The following is a 12,353-nucleotide window of genomic DNA, read 5'->3' on the forward strand; positions in this document are numbered from 1 at the left end:
GAGTAAACATCTAAATCTTCATAATGAACCTTTTTTTTATCATTTGCTTTTATGGCTGTATTTGATTATGGTTGAATAATAAATGGAAGACACATGGAAGCAATGGACTGTTAATTTTTCTAGGCTTCTGCTCCACTTCTTGTGTTTTTACAGTTAGCCTGGTGCATAATCCCTCTCAATTTCTTTTCATCTCTTTACAATGAGGGGAAGATGGCGTTCTTCCACAAAGGCATTTGTAGCAGCAATAAATTAAGGGTCTTTTTAGCTGGTAATGTCATAATCTCCAGTGTCCTATAGGATTTAACTATAAGCCCCAAGATAGATCTGCCAAGTATTGTGTAATATTCTGTAGGCTACATTTGACGGAGCAGAGGCACTTACATGTGTAGTGTGGAACAGCTAGTCATTACCAGTGACGGCACAGCAGTAAAACCAGCAGTGCGGAGAGGACCACAGCAGCACAGCAGCTCCACCATTATGTAGCTGGAATCCCATTCATGTAAACGCAGTTGGAAAGACACTTCATTCATTTGGAAACATCCTTCTAATCTGCCAAACTAACACACAGCCCCAGCTCGTAGCCTTTTTACTCTCCGAATTAAACTTTAATTTACACTGTGTGAAACTGCCCTGGATCACTCTTTTTTTTTTTTTTTTTTTTTTTTATTTGACCTCGCAGGGTTTAAAATAGTAACGCGTGTTTTGCAAATTTTGATTAAGTGCACAACTGGCACAGTGTGATGTGGTTGATTTGTTGCTGAGACATCCTGCTCTCTTGAGAGAGTAGCACAGCCAAAGTTCCAGTTCATTACTTATCTGCTCTCTGTCACGAGTGCTTCAGACCTCTCTTGATTTATATTTATAGACTGTGAATGCCAGGGATTCTTACTGTAACATGTATTTGTTTTGTATCCATGTGAGAAAGACAGTGTTTGACTGAAAGAGGTTTGGGCCTATAAAGCTCTCTCTGTTCGCACAGACTGAAACATTAAACCCTGTTAGCCACATATTAAAAAAGTCCTTCATGTCTTAAAAGAGTACATGTTTGAGGAATTACCAAATATAGAGCTGTATACTATTCTTTCTCACATCCCTACAAGGAGATAACGTCAGATTTCTTTTTCACTCCCTCTCCTCCTGTCTAACAAACAGAAACACTCGCACAAAGGTGCACAGGCAGGGAGACGTGGGGAGACTGAGAGAAAAAGAATCCATGTCCCAGGGATGAGTTCATTCAACAACCCTTCAGCAGCTTTCTTTCTTTCTTTCTTTTTTTTTTTTTTTTTCTGCCAATGACCTCTGGAGCTGTCTAGCAGAGTTCGGCAGAGCCAGCAGATGCCAGTGATCTCTGAATAGCGCTCTCTTTATTAGCCCGTGCACCCGAAGAGCAATGAGTTGTTTTATTGAAAGCAAATGAGTCAGGGCAGACTCGGTAAACGCTGGCAGGTGTGTCTGTGAGTCTGTGCCGGACGCCGAGTCAAGTGAGTCAGTTGAAGCAGTGTTCATGCATGCGTAGTGAATACCCTGCCTCTTTTGTGAGTAACACTTAGCATGTGGCTGCTCTATGGGTTTCCATGACGTCGGTATGCATACATCAGCCTCAGCTATGCGCTCCACACGTCCCGCTACTGATCTACTTGATAATGACATGAGGAAAGCACGGCTCCAGAGAGAATGTGCCGGTCACTGTCACTTCCTCATTCTTTCCCTCCCTCCCACCCTCCCTCCCACCCTTTTGCTGTTTTATTATGAGGGTTAACACAATGGCACATTCTTTATGTCTCATTGGCTCCTTTATAAAATTACGGGAAAGCCGGCTTAGTGTTATCTAATGTGAGTGCATTCTTTAGCAGTGGGCAGAGGGGACATCTTGATTTGTGTTTAACTGTCTAAATCAGAGCTGGCTCATATAAACAACTGCTCTCAAGTGTGCGACTGAAGATAACTGCATCTTCGTTACACTTCTCAGTCTCTCTCAGCACATTCATGGGCCTCACTTAGACTAGAATGTGCTTCCCATGTTCATCTTTTGCTTAAACGTTTGAGGCTTCAGCTGGCGTGAGCGCTGCTCTTTCATGCAGCTGAGACATGAAGATGATCGTGACAAAGCCTGCACGAGATAATAAGGACACAGTGTTCTTTTTTTGTTCCCGAGTTTGCAGCCAGCGTGGCTGTACAGGTGTGTTGCGAGTGCGCGGAGTGATTGATGAGGTGTGCGCAGCCTTGTGTAATCAGTGCTCGATCACCACACCTGCAAGAGAGTCATCTCATTGTCATGGTTTTATTGCGTTATTCGCCGTGCGTTAAATGCGAGTCTCAGCGTGGTGAAAGCAGTAGAAGATCTGATAAACCTCAGCCCCACCTCACTCTACTCTCTGGTGAACCAGCAGTTATAGAGCTTTAAGCTTTTAAGCTCTTGCTACCATACATGGAAGCTATGAAGTATTAAATGCATGGATGTTCTATAAATATTTAATTAGCTTTTCCTCACTTTGCCCATAATTTACACATAGAGGGTTTGAAATACAATGTGTTCTTCATATACAAGCGCTTGGAACGACATTCATTTGTGTGATCAGACGGACAAGAGGTACAGCCAAATACATTAAAATCATGAAGGAAGAGGTGAAGAGGTGCTCCAGAGCACATGAGCTGCCCACCTGTCAGCCCCACAATAACAAAGCACAGCAACAAAAACCCTGGAGTGGATTCAGGTCTCTGAATGCACTCAAGAGACACAACAACAGCAAAATGCTGAGGGCAGAACAGAAGATTACAATTTAGAGGCATTCAGTCTGCATTTTGCTTTGACGGAGCTTGAGATGATCAACAAGGGAGTATTTAAGAGTCGTGGATTTCCCAAATGCAGACTTGCAAAGCTGGGAGAGGCAGGACCAATCCCACCTGATGCCGTATTCATAGGCGGTGGTGCTCTTTCCAAGTACAGCACCTAAGTAAGTGTGTAAATTAGAAATTTCAGTTTTTTAACTTTTAATAAATTTCTGTATCTTGAGTGAAATTCACGCTTCGGTAGTCGTCATTGTGGGAATGTTTTGACTCTTTTAAAGGGCAGATTGCTTTGGTGGCGGGCCCATGGATGTCGTGATGTTGTGAAGAGATAAGATGATATCTCATCTGACAAAAGTTACATAAGACAGGAAACGGAAAGGAGAGCACAATTCTTGGTGATTACAAGAAGTAAATCAACACAATATACACACACAACATTTTCTCTTTTCTCTTATTCATTTTGTTTGAATCTACAGGTGCAAACCCTGAAGTTCCAAATGTTAACACAGCGTAATCTTAACACAAGAGGCAGAGTTGATGTAACTGAATGCTTTGTGAATGCTCTTCTCTGTTTGGAGCAAATATGTGCACGATGGGCTTCTTTTTTAATTTTGTTTTTGTATGTGTGTCATTGCAGCTCACTGATGGAGGCAAGGCGGCCAAAGCCAAGATGAGTGTTGGAGACATCATTCTGTCCATTAATGGCATCTCCACAGACAGCATGAATCACCTAGAGGCCCAGAACAAGATTAAGGCCTGCACAGGCAATCTCAGCCTCACTCTACAGAGGTAACATGCGCACACAGCACATGGACTGCTTTTCACGGGGTACTGAACACACAAAATGATCTTAGATGAACAATAGAAAACTTGATTGCCATTTGGTTTCAGTTGGCTTTTTTGTTATTTGAAACAAATGAACTCATGTTGTGCTCATTTGAAACATCTCAGTGTTTCTGTCACAGCACACGCTATGCCACAGAGGTCCCGTAAGGAGTTCAGGAACATTGAAAAGATGGAATTTAGCTTGATGTTTCTTACACGATAGCAATGGTTTACGTGTCTTGTCATTGGCATTAAAAATAGAGGACAGGGGGTGGCTGGCATGACATCGGGTTTATAATGATTCCCTTAATTTTATGTAGGGCATTTTAATGGAAAGGAATTGTGTAGTTTACGGCGTAGCATTACATTTTAGACCACATTAAACACATTCAGTGCAAATCAGTAGAACTGAGGGTTAAGTCTTCTAGTCTTTGACTTATCCAAACTTCAATTCCACATCAGAAAGATGGAATGAAGAACCTTTTGATTATGTTTTGTTACAGAGAAGCTGTCAATTAATGGTTTACGCATGTCCTTCCTGGCTGTGTAGTCTATGCTGCAGAATCTCTAAAAGTCTGCAGATTAGTTTTGGTTTGAGCATGTTGAGTTCATCAACGGATCCTCTGTTTCTCCCATTAGACAAAAGGAAGAGCCTGGTATTCTGGGGCCCTTCAGTGTGTTAAAGCTCTAGTGCAGTATTGGGAGCACTTTCAATGAAATCCCTCTGTTCCTTAATATGTGCTTCAAAGAAAAGAAAACAGGGATTCAACTGAGGTCCACCAAGAAAAGGTTTCAGTCCAAACAGCGTTTATAGTCCATTTACAAGAAGGCCAAAGCGTCACTCAAAGGGACACCTTCAGTTGGTTTTGTAATACAAAGAAATAGCTCAAATTTAACATTACTTTTCACAGGCGCTGCTCAAGTTCACCCAGTTCAGATGGAAAAGTGTTTTATTTTACCTTGAAGAAGATGAATCAAAACAAAAGAGCCTCTCTGGTGGTTTTTAGCCAAGAGCTTTAGCCAAGCGCAGTCCATTTTCTGCAGTCAAGTGTGAAGGAGAGTAGCTTTAGTGTCACACAAACAAATGGAAGCAAAGCACGCACACTTCCCAAACTGTAAAACATGTTGACAGAAAAAGTCAAAGCCTGGTTTGCATGTCCTGTCATTCCATCACCACTTCAAAGCCAGAGAGAGCCTCTGCGCTTTAATCGTGGGAAAATAGTCCTAAAATAGCCCCATCCCACAGCTGCATGTAATCTGCTGTGGGTAATGGATGCACAATGAAACATCAAACATTCGGGCCTCACAGAACATGTAAACTACAACTAAAATCACCAGCTAAACAACAAAGGTTTCTTCGGTACAAATGATACATGATTGTTGTTTGTTTCATTTCTGGCTGCGTTTTTCGAGGAAGGCTTGCATGTTTAATATTCCATCTCACAGAAAGATGGATTTTAGAGCCACACACTGCGAGGGCTGTACCAAATGTTACATTTCACATGCAAAGCCATTATTGAGGATTTTGAATGAAGCGTCTCTCACTGTATTTTATGAAGTCACCCTTAAAAAAAAAAAAATCCTCCAGCTAAATCCTCAGTTTGAATAAAGTGATTCATGGGATTAAATAAGTCATTAAAAAAAATTAAAATCAACATTCTTTAGTGAATATAACATCGATAGAAATAAATTTCAACTTTTGGACTTTTTAACACTCAATGATCACTCGAGTCAGAAACAATCCTCTGAAGCCTCCACTGGGATCTAATTCTATAATTAGTATAATACTAATAATATTCATGGAGCCTAATCTGGGTTTAAGCCGAATGAATAGAATGAAAGAAATTGTTAACTTTTAACTTGGGACTCGAAAATTAAGTATATGATATCAGTGCAAAGAAGCTTGAAGAAAGTAGGATTAGACGTCTTACTGACCTTTATGCTGTCCTTTCGTGTACCAAAAGCTCAGTGTAACATACTATATGCAGCCCTATAAGAACACAGTCTAACTACAAGAATTCTCTCTGATATGCATCACTTTCTCCATCCATGTTCTCACATTTGATTTATGGTTTTGATGATCACTGATAAGTCTGCCAGGGTCATAATAACATTCCAAGAGTGCCAAGAGATGATTAATGTGACTGCAGTTTAGTACCATTATGGCACTTTGTCATAGTTCACATTCTCAGAGCACTTCCTCAAAAAGACACTTGTGCATCCAATCCAAGTCTGTATGTGCTTTAATCAAACTGGAATCACTCATTAAAAAACATTTAATACAAGTGGCTATAAAATGACCGTCACATACTTTCATATCTTGTTTCCAATAGCTGGAAATAAAAAAAAACATCCAATTAACACAATTAAAGTATTGCATATCTTGAGTGTTTCCTTATATTGTCTTGCCTAAAAGGAACTCGCCGTCATTGATGCCAGTGTGTTTATTTCCCTGTTGCTAGGTGCTTTTTTCTGTTAATTCTCGCTACGCGTCCATCGGGGAGGCTTGTTTTCATCAGGGAGAGGAAATGGACTTTGGGTTTGAAAGTACTCTCCTCATCCTGTTGCTCCACCATATAGTAAATCATAACAGAACTGTCAAGATGAGTCTGAATGAGCAAAGAGCTGTTCTGTGTCGTGTGACAGAGGGAGAAACCAGGTTTCGCTTTCCAAGGCTGTGGTCTCAGGAAAGAAGGCGAAGCGGTGTCCGACAGCACTCGCTAGCTCTAGCTAATACGGTTGTTTTCCTATCTTCCATCCTTTGGATATTTGCTTACATGGTTATGACCAGCAGTAATCAGTGGATTTTACGGGTACTTGTTGTTCCACTGTGATGTGAGTCTTGTTGCTGAGCAGCAAACAGTCCATTGCACCAGGCGGCCGTGGGAAGTATCTTCAGGAAAGTATGATAATTAGTGTTTATTTATTGTCATTGAAATATGCAGCATAGCACAATGAAACACCACTCCCCAGAGGCTGTGGCTGCCTGCACCTGGTTTCAAAACCTCAAAGATAATACAGATCAGCACTGCTGGCTCTGCGATCCAACTTTTTTCTGATGTTTTACGCACGTACTCATGTCAGCTCCCTCAGCGCAAGATTGTTTCAGATTTTTGTCTATTTCCCACTTTGCGCGCGCATATTTGTTTCTGGGGGAATAGGACAGCGTGGAGCTTTTGGTAGTTGTTAACTGTTCACAAACTCAAAAACATTCTCTAGATGAATAGTGGAAACACCTAGACCTTCAGGATATCCTCTTACTCTAGCTACCCTCTTCCCCTTTTGATTACACAACCTCCTTTGTTCCAACTTTAAATTTGATTTACCAAAACCTCCAGTATGTGATATAGATATTGCTCCTTTTTCCCCCACAGGCCACTTACTATATCTAGATACAAGTCAGCTCGGCGGCTGTGGGTTGAGTCTACATACATTCTCATACATTGCCAATGTACACCCAACAAGTCTTATGGAATGGTTATAACAGGGTGAAGGAGAGGACAGTCCAATGCGGCCCATAGCCCCCACTGACTCCTGGCTGCCTCAGCCAGATGTGGTGTGGTGGTCGGAAGAAAAGTCAGAAAGGATGGAGGCTCTCTTGGACTTGCGTTAAAAAAGATGCATTAACTAGAGTTGCAGTTTATTTTGTTGTGGTCGCTGTGTCCAGAGATCTGACCTTAAGGAGAACCCCTTCATTCCCCTGCTTTATTCTTCAATCTGGTCTCGATGTGGGTTGGATCGCTAAATGCAATTAAATGCAATCTGAATTTTATTTGTTTAGTCCTGTGGTTAACTATCATTCCACTATTTGCTTGCCAAGACAAGCACACATGACCAGAGAGTCATTGCTCACACAGCGAAGCGCCATAGAGAGGACTTTACAGGGCACATGGAAATGAATGTTATGAATGCCTTCCATCACAACAATGCATGTGTCTGCTGATATGGGCAAGTACACCGGGTTCCCACTTGACACGTGTGCAGACACTGGCAATAACCATTTTAGCAAAGTGTAACTGGCATCTGACAGCAGCAGCAGGCTGTCCAGTTCCACGTTAATAAGCTTTAGTTCTGGAAATAGCAGTCACGTTTCTGTCACTGTTAGGGCTGTCGCAGTTTTAAATCTCCGTCCTCGACTCTCTGTAAAGAACTGCCCTTGTGTGCACTACTCAACAGCACAAAATTCCCTCTTCCAAGATGTTCATTCATGGTGAAATATGAGGGAGCAGTGAGAAGAGGGAGAGCATGGAGAGACAGGATGTGCCAGACACAAGCTGTGAGTTTTGCCACTGAGCGGATAGGCTGGCTGCACAGAAAAACAGAAATACAGAAAGAAAAGTTCTTTTCCACACCCGCTAATTCCACATCCCTCTGTTGGAGTTTTTTTTGTTTTGTTTTGTTTTGCTTTCCTCTGTTTTTTTTTCTCCTTGTTTTCCTTCTTTTCCGTGCTTTGGTTCAAATTTTCATGCGGCGGTAAATCTGAGAAAACACACTGTGTTTGCCAGGTTTCCCACAGAGTTTTAACATTTATCACACAAGTTAAATGTAAGAGGGCAGATCTTGTTCAACAAGGTCTTGGAATAATGTAACCTGTGCATGACATGCAGAGCATATGTGAAATCTACTCCTCTCTATCCTCCCACATGTCGTACAGTATCTGTACTGTGTTCTCACTCCAGGCAAGATTTAATATGATGAGTTTTCTGCTACAGAAACTATGTGTGGAAGTCAAGTGAAAACAACGCATGGAAAATGAAAGGCTGCTCTTATTTGTGCAGTTTTCCCTCCATGTTAAAAGATGGATATGTGAGTCTATAAGCTGCTAAGACGTGTATGTGTGTGGTGAGAAAGCTGTGTCTATTAGCCTCTCCATCATTCAGTCAAATGCCATATGCCAGACTATTTCTCTTGGCCCTCAAAGAGACAGGAGCTGGATGGAAATACGTCAGTCTGCTTTGCCCTCAGGCTTATTCCTCCGGTTATCCTCCACATTCTCGTATTCTGGAGCTGTGTGTGTGGACATGTATTACCCATGTTGTGGGGATGTAAATCTGTTTACACAGTCATATTGGGAATGGGGACATTGGGACTCGCTTTACTTATGGGGACAAAATGCAAGTCCCCAGAATGTAAATCATTAAATTTTAGAGATGAGACTTGAGTTAAGTTTAGGTTTAGGTTTGGGTTTGGGTTAGGGTCAGGGTAGGTCTCCAGGAAATGAATGTAAGTCTATATGTAATGTCCCCAAAAGTGATGGAAACAGGATATTGTGTGTGCTCGTGTGTCCATGTTGACGAAAGCCAAACGTGTTTTTTTTTTTTCATCCAAGTACACTTTTACTGTCAAGATAACCTGTTTAGCTGTATCTTGCACTCATTTATTAGCTTTTTTAAAATGATATATTCTATATATCTGGTCCATAAATACATCTTGTAGATATCAGCATCTGTAATCTAATAAAGCAAGACATCCTTATTAGATTTAGAAGAACCAATTGAAGTGTGCCCTCGGCTGAGCAAAGCCATGACTGCATCCTCGACAGGGCCACAGATTCTCTGTATTATGAACACATGGAGTAGCACAAACTGTGGTACTTTGACACGCAGGGAAAGCTGACTGATACACCAGATAAGTTGCTAATATACATCAGAAATGCCTCTGCTTTATATCTTTTGTACTTATGGATTAGTTTAGTTCATCTAACATGAGAGAAAACCCATAAAGTATCACATTTTGTGATGAATACATATCTACTGTAACACAGAGGATAGTACAATTAAGTGTTTTCTTCATGTTCTTTTTTGAGAGAACCTGACAAATGAACATAAATATGCTGTAATGACACAAAAATGTATAAAGAAAAATACGTAACATACTTTCTTAATACACAGTTTACATTTGAGTAGGTGTTCATGTGTTGTTTGCCGAAATCACATTCTATGTCCGTATGTAGTCATTGGCTCAATGAGAATCTAGCCTTTAATTGTAAACCACAGATAGCGTGCTGCAGATATACCATCCAAAATCATTAAACAGAAGCCATCTCCAGACTGAAAAGTAGAAAGATAGTTGACATAACGCCAAGAAGACACCTTATATCACAGTGACAGACCAGTTGGAGTCACGATGTTATTCAGTTACACTGAGATTCAACATCAGAAAGTAAATATACAGTATGCTTGTGACCCACAGACTCACCCGGTGTTTGTCTTTTTTGTCATATCAGAACAAAAGCAGGTCTGGCAGGGCAGGGAGCAGGACAGCACAGAGGGGCTGAGCTGAGCAGATGTTCACAGGACCACCCTAGCAAGTGTTTGTTCAGTTTGCTCTGGGAAAAGACAGATAGAGACCGAATCCGCCCAACCACCTCACTCCGGGCCACTGATGGCAGATACACAGTGCCTCATTGTGGACTGGGTCCTATTTGTAATGGAATGTGCTGTTTGATCTTTAGACCTTTAACCGTTTTCCTTGGCACATCGCGCTGTTTCTCCATAAGCAAGTCCAATAATACAAGTACATTGGAAAATAAGCATACTCTATATTAACTGCTAAGTGGAAACTGTAAATGCAAGTATGGGCAGAGATGACATCAACATCTGGTTGGAGGGTGAGGCTCTTTAATAACGTGCTGCAAGCCTCAGTTGTTGCGCCTCTGCTCAGTCAGAAAGGAAGTACGTGAGAGTTTGTTGACTGTTTTCCTAATATGGCAGAGAAAGGAAGGACGTCAGTGGACATACCGTAGCGCCTGCTCCGGAACCAGCCTTGCTGACTCACTGTCTTTTTGTTTTTTTGTTTTATGAGGAATTAGGGACACCCTGTCTGCGTATCCGGACCAAATATAGGACAGATTGTTAACAAAGGCATCTGTCTGCATTTCAGTTCCAGTGTGTCACTAATGGCGTTGAGTTCCCTAACAGGAACTTACAAGCGCCTTGTGTGACATGTTGGGGGGAGGGGGGTATACGATGTCTTGGACTTCTGATATTCATTAATACACAATACACCCTAATACATGAGTTTTCCAAATGTTGATATTGTGGTAGACACGCTAGCAAGTATTAATGATGAAACAAAAGGAGGGGATGAACGGTTTGTTGGACACTTGCCGGTTTCTATCCCGGACGTCTCAAGAGAAGAGACAAACAGACCATCCCCCCCTCCCATAGGTGATAAAACTGTGGCAGCTGCTTCAATCATAAGTATAAATCAGTCGTACGCCAAACTTCAACACCAGTCTACATGTGGACATACACCCTGAAGTACAGCGTGTTCACACAGACTGGTGGTTTTGCATGTTTTAGCACCTTGACGTAAAATCACATACGATTATTGTTAGCCATTTTCCAAAGCATAAAGTTTTGAATATTTTCTTTATTGCAACATTATGAATGGCTGCCATAAGGATGTATGTGCTTTTCTTTCTGTCTTCACAGACCATCCAGTACCCCTAACAATGGAGTGCCAAAGGTATGAAGTAAAATATTCACACAAATTCCTGAATTCCTTTTGTTTACTAATATTATACCAGTTTATTAGAAAGTGAGCATGCTTATTGTGCCCTTCTGAGATTATGTCTGAACACAGATTGGTTTGGCATGCGTAGCTGACCGCAGAGGCCACGTGTAATAGCACCTCTTAAATTTGTCTGGCACAGGCATGACTTTCATTCATCCAGCAGTGTGAATTCACTGTTGATTTGGATGTGGTTGTGGTGCAGTGTTTGTAGGAATGCTGGTTTACATGCATGAGTTGATTGTGGATTTTTTTTGTATGTGCATGCTGTGTGTCTCCACCTTCATCCAGGACGAACCTCAAGAAATCATTAAGCCTGTTCCAATCACTCACTCCGCCCCAAGCACCACATTCACCAAGCCGTCGAGTCAGACTGGTCCTGCATACAACAAGACAGCCCGGCCTTTTGGGGGGGGCAGCGGTGTGGTCACAGCTTCTTCCTCCCCGGATGCCCCTAAAGTAGCCACCATTCCCTCTGCATCATCCGCTTTCACACCAGCTGCCCCTTCTCAACCACCCCAGCCACCATTTCCGCTGAAGTCGAGCCCCGCTGCCCCAGACTCGGCTCCAGCCAACTCGGTTCCCAAGTCCGGCCCTGGTCGCTCCACCTTCACCTCCCCCTATGCATCTTCCTCCTCATCTAACTCCTCCTCTCCAGCCAGAGTGACAGCCCCCTCCTCCCATCCTAATGTCCCACAGCCCTCCGTCTATAACACACCTATCAACCTCTACTCCAACACCAATGCCTGTGAGGTAGCTATGGGACAGAGGCGAGGTCTTCTGGAGAGCCAGGGGCTGTCAGAGCACTTCAATGGGTACGTACCATTCATCAAACCCAGTTACCGTTTGTTTTCTCTTACACTGCCCCTTTTTAATCTGAAGAGTAAAACTGAAGTCATACATATATGCTCAAACTCACTATTTACGTTGGCTTGAGTGCAAAATGTTATTGAATGACTTAGTAACACACGCACGCTGTGTGCTTTAGTCAGCAGGTCCTGAAGGAGTTGTGGTTCACAGAGGCCACAGATTAGAGGACATTTTTGTTATGCAGTCTACCTGAAGAAATATATTACAGAAAAGATCCCAATATATTACAGAAAATATCCACTGGTATTACCTCATGCCTATAAATATGTGTTTCATTTGAAAAGCTAACACTGGAGCAGCCCATCACCTATGTTTTCACACAGCTGCGTGTAAGGAAAATCCGAAGCATGCTG

At 42.1% G+C, this 12,353-nt stretch overlaps 1 protein-coding gene across 1 annotated transcript in view; it reads left to right on the forward strand.

The window, feature by feature from the left end:
• pdlim5b (PDZ and LIM domain 5b) overlaps window positions 1–12,353 on the forward strand; it is a 35,473-nt gene that overhangs the window by 12,021 nt on the left and 11,099 nt on the right. The window contains exons 3-5 of the mRNA XM_076758813.1: window positions 3,428–3,579; window positions 11,052–11,085; window positions 11,422–11,945. Of these exons, the coding sequence (XP_076614928.1) occupies window positions 3,428–3,579; window positions 11,052–11,085; window positions 11,422–11,945 (710 nt within the window). The remainder of the gene's footprint in view (window positions 1–3,427; window positions 3,580–11,051; window positions 11,086–11,421; window positions 11,946–12,353) is intronic.

This window comes from Chaetodon auriga, chromosome 19 (genome assembly GCF_051107435.1).
Source record: "Chaetodon auriga isolate fChaAug3 chromosome 19, fChaAug3.hap1, whole genome shotgun sequence".
In the NCBI taxonomy this organism is placed as follows: Eukaryota; Metazoa; Chordata; class Actinopteri; order Chaetodontiformes; family Chaetodontidae; genus Chaetodon; species Chaetodon auriga.